The 19,256-nt window shown below is 52.0% G+C and overlaps 1 protein-coding gene across 1 annotated transcript in view; it reads right to left on the minus strand.

Moving 5' to 3' along the window:
- Positions 1 to 19,256, minus strand: part of ADAM12 (ADAM metallopeptidase domain 12) — a 148,363-nt gene that overhangs the window by 95,676 nt on the left and 33,431 nt on the right. The window contains exon 3 of the mRNA XM_070433231.1: positions 8,337 to 8,410. Within this exon, the coding sequence (XP_070289332.1) occupies positions 8,337 to 8,410 (74 nt within the window). The remainder of the gene's footprint in view (positions 1 to 8,336; positions 8,411 to 19,256) is intronic.

A 19,256-nucleotide genomic window follows, 5' to 3' on the forward strand; every position in this document is an offset into this window, starting at 1 on the left:
ACACCGCTCCCACCATCTGCAGTGGCGCCAGCAGTTGTCCTGAGAAAAGAGGACGGGTTATGGAGCTGGAGCGTGCCCAGGTGCCCTCGGGATCAGCTGGGCTCCAGCAAACTGGGTGCGAATTTGCATGTGAAAAGCCCATCTCTGTTCCCGCTGCGATTGTCATAAATCACGCGTGGCCAGTGCTCCCAGCAGGGCCGCAGGGAGAGCAGTGGACGGCCCCAAACACGGAACAGTTCTCCGTGGGAACCAAGAAAGCCTCATCCGAGGACGGGCGATCAGAGGGGTGAATGGGCCTCTCTCCATCTGGTTCTCCTTTAGAGAAATGGGGCTGCCGGGGGAGAGTGGAAGCAACAACAGCTTTCCAGGCGAGCGGACCCCTTGTTGCGAGCATGTAGGGACTGACGCCCTCCTGCTCTTTCCTCCAGGCCGGCTTGTCCTCCAGGGGACTCGGCAGGGTGAGGACGGCGACGTGGGAAGCTGACAGAGGACGGGTGGCGATGACCACGGTCCAGGAGAAGGGCTGTCATTCAAAACCAGAGACCATCAGAGACAGACGGGGTTTGCCACGGCAACGCCCCCTAATGACATTTGCCTCTATTGCGCCACCCCCAAAGGCCCTGTCACAGAAACAGACCATCCGTGGATGGCACCAGGCAACATGTAATCATGTAGCATCCACACTAATAAAAGAGAAAGATGCAAATTGACCATACCTACCTTCACGCACCCACCAGCCAATCAGGAGCGAGTATGCAAATTAACCCAACAAAGATGGCGGGTTAATTTGCATACACAGGCACCGAGTGGCCGGGGGCAGGGCAGGATGCTTGCATTGTTGCCATGGCGACGATGCAGGCATTCCATACCGCCCCAGCCACTCCAGGCCTCTGGACAGCGTGGGAAGGTGGAAAGGCAGCTCCGGCCTGAGCGAAGGCAGTGCTGGCATCCAGGGGAAGGAAGGCCCATTCTTGCACAGATCTTCGTGCATTGGGCCTCTAGTGTAATATATATGTCATTGTGTATTTATGTAGATGGACACACACATGCACACACCTATCAAGCAGTTATGATTATACTTAATAAAAGCCAAAAGTTATTCATTCCTTTGGAGAAGGAGGCAGGGCACGGTTGGAAAGAGGGAGAACAGTGCATTATTTGAGTTTCCCGTAACATTAATCAGGGACCTTCATTTACCAACGCCCCAGCCTGAGTGTGTGTTATAAATCAATGTGTACCAACCTGCCCTTTACTGCGGATTTGAGATAGTGGTGGATCTAAGCTTTGCAAAGCAGGAACCCTGTGTTATTCACTGTGTATCCGATCTCCCACCCCCCACGCCCCCACATGTCTAAAACATAAGTTTGTTGAAGGGATGGATTAATGGAGAAACATGAATGAACGAACAGGATCTGTGATATAGATAGTATTTCATACCGAAATGGCACATCTCAGATTAAAAGCCCTTTTCTCCATTAATAAAAACTGAGACTATTTAATACCCAACATACACACGTTGGACTGATTTAGCATTCAAATCTTAACCTTCCAGGACCCCTAATTTCTGTGTCTAAATCAAAACCGACAGCTCCTTCTTGGGTGCAGGCAGTGTCTGGGACGTCGCTGAAGTAGCGCCCGCACCGGCAGACTTTCCTGAGCATGCGCATCGGCTACTGGCTCAGCGTAACCAAATGAACCGTTCATGAGCAATGTTTATGCTGTACTCTGTATCACATGACACATTAGGGTATGTATGTCATGTATGTGCACATCAATATAGAAATTTAATTACAGAAACACCCTGAGAAAGCCCACTCTATATAATGTGTGTGTTTGCTTTCACTATTTCTACTTATAGGAATCCCATGCCAGTGATTATAGAAAAAAGATATCGGCCCTGGCCGGGTAGCTCGTCCCCATACGCCAAGGTTGTGGGTTTGATCCCCAGTCAGGGCACATACAAGAATCAACTAATGAATACATAAATAAGTGGAACAGCAGATCAATGCTTCTCTCTCATTCTCTCTCTCTCTCTCTCTCTCTCTCTCTCTCTCTTCCTCTCTCTCTCTCTCAAAACAATCAATAAAAAACTTTTTTAAATGTCAATTCATCAAAATATTTTGCCACTTCTTGTCTTTGGCAGCAAAAGGTGGTCGTTTTCATGACCTTCATATTGTAATGAGAGACGTCGAGACCAGAGCGGTTGATTGTTTCGCCAGAAGTCACAAAGCTCACAAACACCAGAGAGTCCACGTCTCCCTCTTGATTCAATGTGTCTGCCCGACCCCTCACTGACTCTTCTTCGTCCTTAAAAGCAAAACAAAACCCAAAGCAACGACAGGCACACATCGCCCTTCCCCCAGTGGTCATCTCACCATCTCTGTCAACGTGGACTGGAACCGCTGCTCTAAAAACAGAGCGACATACAAAAGGTTGGTACGTGTGAGATGAGGGTATTCTATACATTTGGAGTAAATTAATTCATTCATCCTTGTGGGTCTTTTTGTTTGTCTTTTAGCAAACTGAATCTTTTCTGGAATATGATAGGGCCTAACCAATCAATTAACTAATTAATAATAGACTGCCGTCTACAACAGTGATTATATTTAGGTTCCTACGTGCAAAAATTACTTTGGAAACCACATCAGTTTTGAATCAGTAATTTTCTAAACAAAAAGAGATTTGGGTAACGTCTATACAGGAAATTGACAGTAAAATGTAAAGTCAGACTTTTGGATGAAAAGGTGTTTATAGAAGATAAAAATGCTTACACGTCATAAGCATCATCCTACTTGGTATTATCCTACTTGGTAAGATAATAAATTCAACCCACAATTTAAATGTGTTTTAAATATTTATTAAATTGTATGAATAATTCTTTTAGTAAGTTTTTAACATCATTATATATTTTCTCATTTAACCCACCTCCTGCCATTCTGTATATTTTCTTAATACAAAAGTAAAATGCCACCAGGACTTTACTGAACATTTTAATAATTCTTTGCTCTGTGAAAACTGCACATAAAAACCGTGCCCCACCCCCCGGGAACCCCAACGACACCGAGGTTCTCACGCGGGTGCTGCTCGGCGTTAACAGGGCGAGCCTTGGATTTTCAGAGAAAAACAAGAAATTGACCCACATCATCTAGGCCCGTCGGAACGGAAGGCCTGGGCTTAGGAGGGTGGGAAAGATACTCTCTACATAAATAAATCATGTCCCGAAATATTTCTCCTGCTGTGGGGGTCAGTCTTGTCTCATCTTCTATCTGCCACGTGTTTTTAATCAGGAAGAAAGTCATAAAAAATAAAGAAACGCTTGTTCTGCACTTAGGATAAGCCCACATCATCCCACAGGGCAACCCGCCGGCTCTCTGAGAGCAAAGTGACTATTGCAGACCCGTTTTATTTTTTAAAATAAACTTTTATTGATTTCAGAGAGGAAGGAAGAGGGGGAGAGAGAGAAGAAGCATCAATGATGAGAGAATCATGGATCGGCTGCCTCCTGCACGCCCCACGCTGGGGATCAAGCCCACAACCCGGGCACGTGCCCCAACCTGGAATCAAATCATGACCTCCTGGTTCATAGGTCTACGCTCAACCACTGAGCCACGCCAATTCTACCAATTCTAGAACCGTGTCCTCTTCCTACTTTTCTGGTTCCTGAGCAGGTGTGGCCAGCATCTCCCTCTCTGGGGGCCGTGGGTCCTGGTCTAAGCCTGCTTGTTGCTGAAACAGTGGCTTGGATTTGCTGTTGCCACCAACATGAAAGCAGCCCTCAAAGGGACAGGTGGAGCCTGGCATCCAGCCCAACGTTACAAACATGGACACGGGAGGTCACAGAGCCCCCGAGAGATGCAGGAGGAGGCCCAGCGCCCCCAGCCTTGGGACCCTGCCCCCGTCCAGCCCTGGAGTCAGCTCAGGCTGAGGTCTCACTGCTGGCGGGCGGAGCACAGGGCCGGGGCCGGGGCGATGGGGTCAGACTTCCCCGCAGCTGCCTTCCCTCTGTGATGGCGGAAAGCTGGGCGGCGTGAGGGATCGGGGAGTGTGGTGTGTCGCCATCACCTTTCATCGCCCTCAACTGGAGACAGGGCCTCAGAGCCGGCCGCCTGGCGATAAAGCATCGATAAAGCATCGATAAAGCATCGATAAAGCATTCTGATGGAGGAGGAGGCGGCGGGCGCACCTGTCGACCCGGCCTGGGCGCCCACGGGACCGCGAGTTATGGCGGCTCCACAGCGGCCCTGAAGCTCCACGCAGACAAACGCTTCTCCCGGGACACCCCGCGCCCCTTAAACACTCCATCACGGCTCCGCACACACAGCCTCTCTGCGCGCCCAAAGGTGCTAGAAGGCAGCGAAGCAGGGTCCCCGGAACAGCGACTGCCACCAGTTCAGCTGCGAGAAGAGCTGGCCGGAATGGGGAGGAGGGTGGGTTGGGGGAGGTCCCTGCCTGGGATGATGGTGCTGGGGTTTCAGGCACCGGGGGGGGGGGGGGGGGGGGGGGGGGGGAGACCACTATTACTCCAGTTGTGATTCTGAGCAGGTTTCTCATGAAAGCGGAGCCCTGGGTGCTGGAAGCCCGGCTGCTCAGTGGGCAGAGCTCCGCCGCCTCCGGAAGTTGCCGAGGCCGCCCTGGGACCCGCAGGTCCTGTCCGTGAGCAATGCCTACGTCGGCGCTCTGCTTCTCAACGGGTTTTCCGTTTTCGCGGCAGCTTCGCCCCTTCAGTATAGAAAGTTCTCCTAATGTTAATAGTGGGGTTTTCTTGTTGTAAAGCGTGAAGATAATCAAGAAAGCAAATGTCACCCTGGCCGGTGATGCTAAGTAGTTAGAGTGTCAGCCTGCAGACCTCAGGGTTGGGGGATCGATCCCCAGCCCAGTTAGGGCACGTGTGGGAGGCAACCAATCAATGTGTCTCTTTCACATCCATGTTTCTCTCTCTTGCCCCCTCCCTCCATCCCTTCCACTCTCTCTGAAAATCAATGGAGAAAATATCCTCCGTGAGGATTTAAAAAAAAAAAAAAAGACAGCAAATGTCTCCCATAATCTTACTCAGAGATAGATGTTCCGCGTATAATTAAAAAACAAGACCGGATGCCACGTGAACTACTGTGTCACATGCTGTTTCTAATCATAACGATCTCCACCATCACTCCTTGCTGTGTTGCACTCTACTTCATAGCTGACCCACAAGATAGGAACCGATCTCCTATTGATGTCCTTTTGGGGAAAACATTCTGCAGTGAGCATCCTTGCACATGGGACTGCCTCCCAGCCTGCAGACACCCACCCGGGTACCACCGGCCCGCGGACCCCTGAGGGGTCAGGCTCTCGTCCGTGCTGCTTGTTAAATACAAAATGACTCTCACACCCTCAGCTTGGGGCGCCTGGAGCTTCATCTGGATAAATTCTCTAATTGGATGCATTTGCAAAGGACTATGCAATTAAGAACTCTATTTGAGACAAGATAACTGGTTACCTTCTGTGCCGACAGCATTAAGAGCCAGTAGCAAATGAGCATTTCACTCTATTTCGAAAACTGTAGGGTTTTTTTGGTGTTCATTGTCTCAAAAGTGAGGTCCATAGAAAACAGACGTGTGTGTAACGTTTTTCTAAATATTCTCATGCTGAAGCACTGGGGGTGACACATTATTAAAACAGTAGCACTGGCCCCGCCCGCGTGGCTCAGTGGTTCGATTCCCGGTCAGGGCACGTGCCCAGGTTGTAGGCTCGATCCCCAGTGTGGGGTGTGCGGGAGGCAGCCGATCCATGATTCTCTCTCATCAGTGATCTTTCTATCTCTCTCTCCCTCTCCCTTCCTCTCTAAAATCAATAAAAGTATTTTTAAAACAACAACAACAAAAACCACAGTAGCACTGGCATGCTCTAAGAATGAAAATGTTATTTCTCAGGATGGGATCTCTGCCATTGGAATGAGCAGTATAACTAAAGTAAAGCTATAGGCTGTTAAAGGAACACATTAAACACCCTCCGTAGGTTTTTCCGACATGTAGGTTGACAGTGAGGTTGGGAAGAGAGAAATAAATCGAGAGGAGAGTTTGATGCTTCCGGCTTTTCTGCTTTAGAGTTAATTTTGTTGAAGGCGCAGAACCGGAAGCGGGCACAGAGGCACCTTTGGAAGTGCCTTTTATACAAATTGGCCACCGACAAGTAGTCACCGTGCATGCGACTATCGCCTCCACAAAAGGTAAATCGTTTTCAGAGAGAACCACAACCGGGCCGTGAAGCCACTTTATGACTCACAGAACCAGGTGGGCTGCACGGGCTGCTCCTGTGAGAAGGTGCGGCTGTGACAGAGCTCAGAGGAGTGCGACCGCACAGGGCACACAGACGGCGACATGGGCTGAGGAGACTCGCGGAGCAAACCTTACTGAGGAAGGTCTACATGGACGCCCACAGTGTTCACCGGGATGTGCGTGGGCGTGGGCGTATTCGGGGGGCTGTTTATTGTTTCTATGGCACTGGCCATATATTGCTTTTGTAGTAAAAACCAAGAAGTGAAGGTTTTAGTAAGTCTATTTCCATTCCTCTACCTGCTGTCGTGGGATGACCCAAAGGTCCAGATCGGTCCCACTCATGCTATGTACCCTGTTCCTCCAACAGCCTGACAATAGAGAGACATTCCCACACCCACGGAGACACTCCCACACCCACGGAGACACTCCCACACCCACGGAGACACTCCCACACCCACGGAGACCCCTCCCACGTCCCCGGAGACACTCCCACACCCACGGAGACACTCCCACACCCACGGAGACACTCCCATGTCTCCGGAGACACTCCCACATCCACAGAGACACTCCCACACCCACGGAGACACTCCCACACCCACAGAGACACTCCCACACCCACGGAGACACTCCCACACCCACGGAGACACTCCCACACCCACAGAGACACTCCCACACCCACGGAGACACTCCCACACCCAAGGAGACACTCCCACGTCCACGGAGACACTCCCATGTCCCCGGAGACACTCTCACACCCACGAAGACACTCACACATCTAGGGAGACACTCCCACACCCACGGAGACACTCCCACACCCACGAAGACACTCACACATCTAGGGAGACACTCCCACATCCACGGAGACCCCTCCCACATCCCTGGCTGCTCCTCAAACCCCATCAAGGAAACATACCACCAAGGGGGCCTTATTTTCTCTCCACCTTCCAGAGAACACCTAGTTTTGTCCACTGAGATATTTTTTAAACTGTATACAAACAGCAGCATACAAAAATCAAACTATCCCACAACACTCTTACATGAAAACAAAGAGCAGGCAAGTGTTTACTGTGCTAAGGGAGACGTATCAACGTACAGGCTCCTGCTCGGCTTCCTGGCTGTCCAAGAGATGTGCCTGGAACTCTATTTTAAGACGGAGTCACAAGGAAAAAGCTGAAAACACACTGTTTACTGCTCACAAGAGCACAATGGGGAGGTGGAAACATGCCAGAAATAGGAAGGCAGGGAAACTGTCATTTCAGCAAAAAAACAAAACAAAACAATAGAAACCCCAGCAGTTCACTGACGGGTGTGGCCTCGGACGCAGGCGTGTAGAAGAGAGGAGGCTCCGGGCTCGGGAAGGGGTCCATAGCTGTGAGTACAGATGCCCAGCGGGAGAGCACCCTCTCTTCTGATCCCACCACAGGGAGCAGCGAGGGCCCTCGGACGGCAGGAGCCCCTGGGGACGCCACACAGGGCGAAGGGCTTCAAGAACATGCCCGGCTTCTCCTTACGCCGGGAGGCAGACAGCTTTCAACGGGAAGGCGGACACCATGTGTCACCGTAGCCATGTGCTCCGGAGAACACTGTAATGCCATTTTCTGGAAATTTACATAATTTTATTTAAAAAGGGGTCCCATTTTTAACTAAAAAGATAAAATAAATACACCACTGGAGACAAACTCGGAAAGATGAACTGAACCCTGGGTATTTCTCAAGGAAAGACGCAGTTCTGTCCATCGGAAGCAGTTTCCTTCTGTCACCAGGAATTGCCCAAAGCCGCCAGCGGCGGACACTGGCACGGGCCGAGCAGGCGACGCCCGGTGCTGCCCCTCGCACACCAGGCTCTTAAAGCAGGGTTCCGAGCCAGACCCGCGGAGTGAGACCGTCCTTCTGCAGAGCCACACGCTTTCTATTTCCCATTGGAGCTCTGTTTGAAGTTCATCCCAGCCTCGAATTCAAATGCGGACTATGAAGCCACGCCTAGTCCCGTTCCTCTCGGCGCCAATACAAACCACGCAGTAGCTGCCACTCACACGCCTTAACGGCCTTGCCCTGCGATGAGCAAGAATGAACGTGACTCACTCGTTTCGTTCCAGATTCACGATCAGCTCCTCGCTCTCCAGTTGTATTCGAAAAGTCAGCACCTCTGGGTGATTCTGCAAGACAAACAGGGAGAGTCCGTTGAAAAACATCCCGTGTTGACTTGCCAATATCTGAATCTGCTCCCCAGGCAGAGGCAGCGGAGCGGGAAAAAAACAAGGCTCTTCTGAGACGATTCCAAGAACCCAGCCCCCAGGACAAATCGGGGTGGAAAACTCACCATCGCGAAAGGCACTGGCCGGCTGTGGTTCTGACCTTCCCGCTCCCTTCCTCCGGCCCCATGCCCCGGGGGCCCTTCCTGACTCTACACTCCTTCCCACAGTCAGCGCCTTCCTCGGTTTCCCTTCTCCACAAAGGGCGCCTTTCTTTCCCCAGCTGCTCAGGTCCGAAGGAGAGGTCCTCCCGGAGCACCAGCTCCACCTTCTCCATCCAAAGGCCCGGTGCTTTGCCGTCCGGAACACACCGCTCACTGTCCGGGCCCGTGTCCCCCCCACTCCAGCTCGGACCTCAATCGCCTCTCACCTGCATGACTGCCAATCCCTGCTGACCGGGTCCGCCCAGACCTGCCTTGGCTTCCTTCCCACTCATTCTCCACCGGAAGCGGAGGGGTGTCTTTAAAAACACAACCGCGCGCTCACGGGGTAGCTCAGTTGGTGACAGCACCATCCCCAACGCACTACGTTTTCAGGCCCAATCCCCAGTCAGGACACATGCAAGAACCAACCGGGGAATGCATAACCCAGGGGAACAACAAATCCATGTTTCTCCCTCTCAAACCAACAAAAAGATAAAATAAAAACACAACCTGATCAGCCCGCCCTTGCATATAAGGCGCCTGCACTCGCATCCCAACCGCAGCAAGAGTGGGATGTCAGCTCGGTCACGTGGCCTCCAGGGCACCCACGGCCTGGCCTCGCCCCTCCACACCGCACTCCGCACCTCCTCCCAGCCACCCGGCCTCTCCAGCTCCTCCCACCCACTGAGTCCTTGCACACACCGCCCCCTCTACCTGGATGCCCTCCTCCCACCCCTTCCACTCGAATCCACGAAATGTCAAACATTCAAAGAAGCCTCACGTCTCCCCACCACCACCCCTCCGGTCTAATCACAGCCCCTCCCCCACGCCCAGCTGTTCTCCCTCCGTCTCCTGTCCTTTCCTCCTCGTAAGAACGAGCTGCCTTCCTCCTTGTGGAAGTCAGTGTGCTCATCTGTGGGTCCCCTTGTTTATTATGTCCATGAAGATGCCAGGCAAGTGACAGAAGCTCAGTTAGTACCCGGCGACGGAGGGAATGAGTTACCCGGGCACACAGCTCTACCGACCTCTTCTTCCTCCCCTCTCCTCGGCCCAGGACGCCCTAGTCCACGCGTGCCCACCTGTCAGGGGGAGGCGGGCATCTGTACTCTCTGTTCTGTCCCAGAAATCCCGCCCCAAGAACATGCCCCTGTGGCAGGTCCCTTAACCCGCATCCTACCCAGGGTTCCCTCCCTGAAACAGGCGTCAAATATTCCCACTTGCTCCTGCTGAGCCAGGTCAGCGATTCAAAGTCATTGCTCAAGACAACATCCACTGCCGCCACCACCCCCGCCCCCGCCGCCCCCCGACACACACACACACATACACAGCCCTGCTCTGCTTCGCCCTCCTGCACCCGGTGATGCTGGGGGTTTACATGTCCCCGGGGCATTCCCCGCTAAGAGAATGGAAACCTCCTCGTGTTTATTTTTAAACACAAGCGCTGGGTCTGCATTCTGATGATGTGCTAAGACCGAGTTCAGGAGGGAGCCTGGAGGCATGCCCGACTGTCCAGGCGGATGCGGGACAGGTTAGTTCACCAAGGATGCGGTCAGCCTAGCGAAGGGCCAAAGGCCAGCGAAGCCCAGGCGGAAAGGAAGGTTGCCCGGGGGCTTACGGAGCGCAAGGGGGAGGGGGCGAGCTGGATCGGGTGGAGGGCAGCGGGCTCTCACCTGAAGGACAGCAGGACTCAGTGCACAGGCTCTGCCCCTCAGCCCAGCCTCTGTCCCTCTGACCCTCAGCCCTGCCCTGCCCCTCTGACCCTCGGCCCAGCCTCTGCCCCTCTGACCCTCGGCCCCGCCCTGCCCCTCTGCCCCTCAGCCCAGCCTCTGTCCCTCTGACCCTCAGCCCAGCCTCTGCCCCTCTGACCCTCGGCCCAGCCTCTGTCCCTCTGACCCTCGGCCCAGCCTCTGCCCCTCTGCCCCTCAGCCCAGCCTCTGCCCCTCTGCCCCTCAGCCCAGCCTCTGTCCCTCTGCCCCTCGGCCCAGCCTCTGCCCCTCTGCCCCTCAGCCCAGCCTCTGCCCCTCCGACCCTCGGCCCCGCCCCTGACCCTCACCCCGCCTTAGTGCTGGGGGAGGTTTCAGTCTCGTTCAGACAGCCCGCCACCCACTCCCCAGTGCTGCTAACTTCAGTGGCATCGGTTTTGCCTGCCTTTACTGTGTCAGTTTATCCGTAGTTTTCTAAGATTCCACACATTTGAACGGCACTCAAACTCCATAGTTCAAGAGACTTGTTTATAACAGCATTTCAGCTACACGGAATTAGCTGACCACATGCTAAGTTTTAAGAGAAAATGGGAGGGAAAAAAAGGAGAGAAAACGGATTGTAAATTCCAATATCCAACATTTACAATAATTAGTTAAGTGAAACAAAATTTAAACAAAAACCACAACTGCAGGTCCCTGGAGTTTTGAGCAAATACCCCCGCCTGCCTGCCCTGTGATTAACGAGGCCCTGTGATGGGGTGGAATCCTAGAGGGTGGGAGCTACTCAGGTTCTTCTTAGGGCGGCCATTTGACATCTTTTTGTAGTTTCCTGTGTTGAATGTTTTAGCCATCGGCCACATATGGCCATTTACATTTAAATTAATTAAAATCAAGTAAAATTTTAAAATCGGTTTATCATTCGCAACAGACACGTTTCAAGACTCAATGGCAGCAACCTGTGGTTACATTGCAGACGGAGGATATTTCCACCTTCCCAGGAAGCTCACCGAAATTACGATGGTCATCGGGCACCTCTGAGTCAGCAAAAAGACCAAGACTGCATAGCCCAACCGCTGCCTGAGTAATAGACTAGTTCAGTTATTAATGCCCAAAGCGTTTGTTTTTAAAGTATGCTTTAAGAAGATACTTTTCCATCTTAATTGATGGGAGATGTTATTATTTTAAACTAGAGGCCTGGTGTACGAATTCGTGCACCAGTGGGGTCCGTCGGCCTGGCCTGCGGGATCGGGCCGAAACTGGTTCTCTGACATCCCCCCTGAGGGGTCCAGGATTGTGAGAGGGTGCAGGCCAGGCTGAGGGACCACACTGGTGCATGTTGGGGGCTGGGGAGCAACGTGGGAGTTTGGCCAGCCGGGCAGGGACCGCTGGAGGGCTCCAGGGTGTGTCTGGCCCGTCTCACTCAGTCCCGATCGGCCAGACCCCAGCAACAAGCTAACCTACGGGTCAGAGCATCTGCCCTCTGGTGGTCAGTGCATGTCATAGTGAGCGGTTGAGCGGCCTTAGCATATCATTAGCATATTACACTTTGATTGGTTGAACGGCTGACCAAACAACCAGACACTTAGCATATTAGGATTTATTATATAGCATATGTTTTTATTGATTTCAGAGAGAGAGGAAGGGAGAGAAATAGAGAGATAGAAACATTGATGAGAGAGAAACATTAATCGGCTGCCTCCTGCATGCCCCCTACTGGGGATCAAGCCCACAAACCAGGCATGTGCACGGACAGGGAATAAAACTGTCCTCCTGGTAGATGCTCAACCACTGAGCCACACCGGTTGGGGGGGGGGGTGTATTATTTTTTAAGTGATTTCTTAAGCTTGAGAGTTAAACTGATGAATTCCCATGTACATGCGATGCTTATGTATATTTTCTTGGTTTAAACAGATTTTGTTTTTTACAAATTCATTCTAGCAAATGACTACAACTTTAGAGATCTGGTGAAACCACACTTCTTAATTGATATATTTGACAATGTCTGGTGCTTATAAGAATTGTATGAATTTCTGAGTGTTTGTTGAATTTTAAAAATCCCTATTTCTATTCCTATCCTGTGCAACATTAAACACATCACTTGTGTGGATTTTAACGTAGCGTGCAAAAGTGTTTCTAAGACACCCATTTGCTTTTGAGTCTGTCACAGGTACTTCTAACTAAATTGACCTGTACCTTCTGACCCTTGGGTTTAATTAGAGACACACAGATGTTTTCTCCAGGGTTTGCAATTTATACTCATTAATTGTATCTTAGAAAAACAAGGTATTAATTAAATTTACAATGAAATATTAGGACAAAAACCTGTAGCATTTTTCTGTAATGATGTGCCCAGGGTATATATGTACATCTGTATTTTATATGTCTGTGTAAATAACTTAATTATAAATTGTTTGTCTGAGATATTGACACACATGGCTATTTTAAAGAGAAATCCTGACACTTGTATTTGTGAGTAAATATAAGATATTTGCAGTACCCATTCATTCCCCCAAAGAAGTGAACTAGTTTAAACATTAACATTTGTACTAATTCCACAGAAAGTCCCTATAGGAGCTGTTCTAACATTCCAATGTCAACATTTTCAAAAGAATACATTTTCTCCCAGGGAGGTAAGATGATCTTGATCTGTATATTTTAGTTGAGGATCTGAATGGTACAGGAGAAATCAATGGAGAAGGAGAACGGGGAGCTATTTTCATTCAAAAGCACTAATTGCTTTAGATTTCTTAGTTTAAAAACACGCATTCATTCCATTTTCTTTTGATTTTCCTGCATGGGGGATAACGATCCAGTGCTGGTTAAATACAGCGGTCCTTTTCTTAAAGATGACATATTGATTACCCTGATGGACCTGGGTCTTTTATTGAATGCTTACAGACTCGCCTTTGCTGGATCAATCAACGAAATGCTAATCAATAAGCCGGAAATGTTTGGGCAGTCATAATTCTATTTTCCTAATTGGGACCGATATAAAATGTATAAGTACAGCTTTAAAAAACAACAATACAATCATCATCAGGGTACCGACCAGCCAGCTGAAAAATCATCTTAGAAGGCCCTGCCTCAGATGGCTGGGCTTCCATCCCCAAATGCCGCCGACTAGGTAGCTCAACCAACAGGAGTTTATTCCCGCCCAGGTCTGGAAGCTAGAAGTCTAAGGTCGAGGTCTGGTTTCCTGTGAGACGTCTCTTCTGCATGTTTCTTCCAGAGTGGAGTCTGGGTGGGGTCTCCCAGGGGTTTTCCTGGGCAGGTCTGCAAATAAGGCTCCGGCTTATTGGGCCGTTGTTCATCGCTCGGACCCCTAGGGGCCCTGTGCTCTCTCTGAGGCCTCCCCCGGGCCCCTCGGCCAGCAGATCCTACAAACAGATGTTTCCAAAGTGACTGATTGGCTAGCGTCTTCTCTGAACGATCCCTGTTGGCTGCCCTCCTCTCATCTGTGTAACTGGGATCTCCCCCAAACTCGAATTTAAATCTTTTCACCCATCACGGTGCAAACTATCCCGTCAATTCCGTGGCCTTCTGCGGGTGCTACATGGCTTTTTCCCTCTGACGGATGCAGTGATACACAGCAGCATCATCTTGGGGTTTCTATGTCCTTGAAGAACAGCCCATCTTCAATGACTTGGGAAACTCTGAACCTGACCATGAAGTTGAAATAAGATGGCAGTGAGTCCATAAAGGGAATTTACATTTTCAAAAAAATGCAGGGTCGATAGCCAAGTTCACTCCCATCGCCGGTCTAGGCTGCCCTTTCAAAGACAACGGTCAGCTCAGAGCCAAAGCCATTCATCTCGGTCGTCGGTACTGGACGCGCACAGGGATCTGATTTTTCAAGCAGGACGTTAAAATATTGCGTTCGGGGGACTCGGAACTACCCCACTCCCTCTCCGGCACTAAATAAAAGCCGCAGCCTGCAGCCCTGGCGTTCATGGGGCACGAGGGAGTCGTTTATTGCTATGAATATTTAGAGGCAATCTTGATTACCACTTTAATATTAGCGGGCTAGCTTCACAGCCGGGAAGGTACGCGCGCCCAGGAACTGGGAGAGGACGGAATTGATTTAACCGCAGAGTAACACAGGGAGACTGCAGGCTCTCCAGAGCCGTAATGGGGTGTCCCTGGCTAGGGGCCTTTAAGTTATCACACGATGACAATGATGTTTATTCATGAGTTATTGATAACTCGTTCTGATGGAACCTGACATTGGCAAACACCTCGTGAACGGCACGGAACAGCACATGTGAACCTCAGGTGTGAGCTGCCTGTGAAACATCTATCATGTCGTTTTCAAGGTTTGCGTGTTTAAATGTTGGGCTACTTTCCTTCGGTGCTGACTCCGGTTACCGTATTTCTGGGGCTTGATGCACATGTGGTTTTCAGCCCACTTCTCCCTTCCCGCCACCTTTCACACGGTGACGCTCTCAGCGCAGGTCCTTTACCCCGTGGCTGCTGACGGGATCACGGGTGCATCAACGTGCCGCAGACACTTCGGTGTTCATGCAAGATTACGGTTGCGACAGTCACACATCCTAAAGCCGTATTTATTCATGGAAATGCTGCCCGTCACCCCCCCACCCCTCCAGGAGCCTGCATGCCATAGGGCTCCTCTTCCCCATGCTGCCTCCCTCTAAGGAGCAGGGCTGATCCTGAGGCAGACATGGTCCCTTGACCCCTCCTGGGCCTTTAGGGTGACACATCACTTAACAGAAATTGTTATTGGTTTCAGAGAGGGAGAGGGAGAGAGAGAGAAACATCAGTGATGAGAGAGGATCATTGATCGGCTGCCTCCCACATGCCCCCTACTGGGGATCGAGCACGCAAACCGGGCATGTGCCCTGACCAGGAATCAAACTGTAACCTCCTGGTCATAGGTCGATGCTCAACCCCTGAGCCGGCCGGTGGGGATAGGAGGTTCTGAAAGACCCCTGTAGATACAGCACCAAACAGGGTGAATATGCGAAAGGCACTGCTTTCTCAGAGTGGCCTCCTCAGAAGGTCAGGGACTCTGTACATCAGCAAAGGGCACGGCATTGCGTTTGGGGACGATCCAGCTGTGAACGGCCCGCAGGGCGTTCAATGGCTGGAAACCTCGTTTCCAATTCAAAGTTCATTTATCTAACTGATCTGATGTCTGGAAATTACCATTTTTTCCCATGTGCCGTTTTTTTCTCTGCCGTTTATTTCAAAACTGTGGAACGTGAACTAGCAGCTGAAGTCATGGGTGTGGGTGGTGCAGGCGGTCTCCAAGGAGACGGTCGTTCCCACGCTGCCTGGGGCCGTTCGGAGCGCGCCGCTGTGACCTGTGAAATGGACATCGGCAGCATGTGATGGGCCCTAGGGAAGTGGTCTCGCTATGATCACAGAGGAGCTGCCGAGTCGGCGAGGACTCGCCGGAGCCCAGGCCAACGCGTTTTGCTTTTGCAGACAGTCTCATGGCTACTTGCTAACGCTTCTTAAAACCCACTCGACGGCTCCACGGAGACTCATGCGAGAGGCGCGGAGGTCTCTGAGGAATCGCAGGTCAACTTCAGACCAAACTGGGGTAGGACTGTGGCAGCTCTGCCCGGGCCTGCCCGTCATGCTGCTTCTTGGGGTGCGTGGACCTCCACCTGCCTGCTCCCAACCCTCCTGCCAGGACCATGGCACTGAGGCCAGCGACGGGCTCCCCTGCTCCCAGGACCAGATTCAGGGCCTCGGAGCTCAGAGTCACGCCCTTGGCCCCAGCTGCATCTGTCTGAGCGACAACTTCACAACGCGGAGGGAGCAGCGCTTTCCACGGAGCCATGACAAGCGCGTCCCCATAAAACTGACGGTGAGACACCCGTCTAGACGCTGAAATGCCGCGTTAGCGTTTCTGCTGGTAACATAAGGCCCCGGTTTGACTTCTTGGAGAACTTATTAACCAAGAACCTCCCATCTCTATTAACAGGAAGCACCAAAAATCGACCTGCGTGGAGAATACGATTTTAAACAGAAAAATAAAAATCAGCGTGAGAACCCTGCTGTGAAAGGCCACGTGGGTGGACACGCCATTCTTCTCACACGTCCACAGGCTCAGTGCTGCTCAGCTACGAGCCTGGCTGGGGAGTCCACGAGCCCCCACAACCATGTCGCGATGGGAAAGACCGACTTCCGGGGGGCCCGGCGGTTCCTGTCCACAGGCCTTTCCAGTGTTGTCTGCTGAGTAGAACCAACTCTTCAAAACAAGCAGCGATGTCAACAGGCAGGTGGAAACCGGTCTCGAGCAACCCACGCTGACTTTGGCCCCGGGGACACCCAGGACGTGTTTACTTCTCATGACTCGGTGAGGGGAGCCACTGGCCTCCGGTGGGCGGGCACCACGGGTGCCGCTCAACACCCTGCAATGCATGGACGGCACCCGCCGGTCCCAGCAAAGACCTGTCCAGCCGGGAGGTTAGCCGTCGCGTGGCTGAGAGCCGGCCTTTCCACTTTCCTTCAGGAATCACTGCATGCAGCCAGCTGGGCTATAACTCACTAAGTCAATGGTTCTCCACCTTCTGGCCCTTTAAATACAGTTCCTCATGTTGTGGTCCAACCATAAAATTATTTCCGTTGCTATTTCATAACTGTCATGTTGCTACTGTTATGAATCGTCATGTAAATATCTGATATGCAGGATGGTCTTAGGTGACCCCTGTGAAAGGGTCATTCGACCGCCAAAAGGGCCGCCACCCACAGGTTGAGAACCGCTGCACTAAGTACCAACAACCACTGGCTTTCCCACCGCACTCTCTCTTGACATTTCATGTGCGTGTGCAAACAGATGTGTTATGTATCTTTAAAGCCACCTTTGCATGGAGGAAAACTTGCCAAGCGAGAATCACACTCGACACAAGGGTGACAGCGGTGCCACTCGGCCCCAGGGACCGTGGCACGGTGGGAAGCGGATGGATGAGTGTTTATCTGGGAGCGTTGCCAGAAGAGCTAGGTCTGCAGTTCCCACTTAGAGGAAATGGGGCGGCCGGTGGGAGGGGAAGGCCTTCGTGGTCCTGAGCCAGAGGGGAACCTGGCTCCAGGCGGAAGGAGCGTGGGTGGGGCGGGCGGTAGAGCAGGGACGGTGGACTTGTGGGTGGGTGTGGATTTATGTGGGATCCAGGCTCCCAGGGTGTGGCCAGTTGGCAAGAAGATTCGAGGACCGTCATCAGACATGTGCGTTACATCCGGAGCGAGGGCCAGGCAGAATCCACGGAGAAACCCGAGGAGACAGACACATGGGGTCCTGCTCTGCTCATCCACGTGGGCGACATCACCCCTCGCAAACACGCCGGGGAGCTTCCTGGTTTCTAGGCGTGGCTTGACCCTCTGCCTCCTTAATCCTAGTTTGGAGTCTGCGGCCGGGGCTTAATCACTTACTCATGTTCAATCTTAAGGAACATATATGGGGAGCCTGTATCACGACCCCGAGACAGCTTGGGCCACTTCAGAACAATTTCAAGGCCAAATCGTGCGCAAACATCCTGGCCTCATCTGAACTTCCGGCCTCCTCTGGAGGAGCAGCAGGCCGCGGCGTGTCCTCCAGAGGGTTCTCGGGGCCGTCCAGTTGTGATGCTTAAATCAAATCATCGTTTGGCTCCAAGCTCTTATTGTTCCTCACACCACCACCCCCGCCCTTATCACTCCAAGCGGCTCATTCCGCTCCCCTCGTTTGTCTGTGCGCCAAGCCCTGCAAGTCCGGCCTCTGGCCTCCGGCCTCCGGCCCGTCCCGCTCCCCATGGGCTCAGCGTGACCCTCACGAGCCTGCAGTCCTGGTCGCAGATGTGCCTCTGGACCCGGGCTCCTTCTGCGTGCGATCTCGGGGATTTGGACTGAAAACTGAAAGTCAGCATTTTCCAGAGAGTAATTGCTCTTTTACGATAGCTGGAGGATGATAAATGTGTTTTAGCAAGAACAGAAATCCTGGTGACGGGAAAGAACGCGCCCGGGTGGGAGGAACTCACCCCTTGCATGAGGACACTCGGGACAAAGAGGGCGGGCCGGGGCGAGGGGTCCCCCGAGTTTGACATGATCGCTGTCTTTTAAAACAAAAGCACAGTTGGCTCCTGTGTAAAGCTAGCGTGAGCTCAGCTGTTTGTTTTTGATGGTCCTCAACAGAAGATGTTTTCCATTGATTTTTAGAGAGTGGAAGGGAGGTAGGAAGGGAGGGGGGAGAGAGAGAGGGAAGAATGGATAGAGAGAGAGAGAAATATCCGCGTGAGAGATCCACATGGATCGGTTGTCTCCCAAACTCGCCCGACATTGGCTGGGGATCGAAGCTGCACCCCTGGCACGTGCCCTTGACTGGGAATCAAACCTGAGACCCTTGGGTGCGGGGGCCGACGTGGGACTGCTTAGCCGCACCGACCAGGCTGTACTAAGCTGCTTTTCAAAAGGAAACCACCAGTGCAGAGGCCCCTCTGTTACACTAAAGGATGCCACCACTGAGCAGAGCTTTCAGAGAGAAATGAAAGGGTGTTTCCAATAGGCTACCCGTGCCAGGACCACGGAACGCATTTTTCCAGTTAGAAAGGCCTGCGCTGTGGGGACTGTTAAGTCTGAACACAGTGAGCTACTCAGCAGGTCCAACTTCTACTCATTGAGCACAATGGCTGTGATGCCAGAAGTGACCTACGCATGAGAGGAGCAACGAAAGGGGTCACATGGCCCTGAAACGGGCTGCACATTAAGAACAAAAGAAGAAGAGAGCCCAGCCCGTGTGGCTCAGTGGTTGAGCATCGACCTATGAACCAGGAGGTCCCGGCTCGATGCCCAGTCAGGGCACGTGCCAGGGCTATGGGCTCGGTCCCAGTAGGGGGTGTGCAGGAGGCAGCCGGTCCATGATTCTCTCATCATTAATGCTTGTATCCCTTTCTCCCTCTCCTTTCC

Source organism: Myotis yumanensis, unplaced genomic scaffold (genome assembly GCF_028538775.1).
Source record: "Myotis yumanensis isolate MYYU_CA2020_CCGP unplaced genomic scaffold, mMyoYum1.0.hap1 SCAF_13, whole genome shotgun sequence".
NCBI classification, from domain to species: domain Eukaryota; kingdom Metazoa; phylum Chordata; class Mammalia; order Chiroptera; family Vespertilionidae; genus Myotis; species Myotis yumanensis.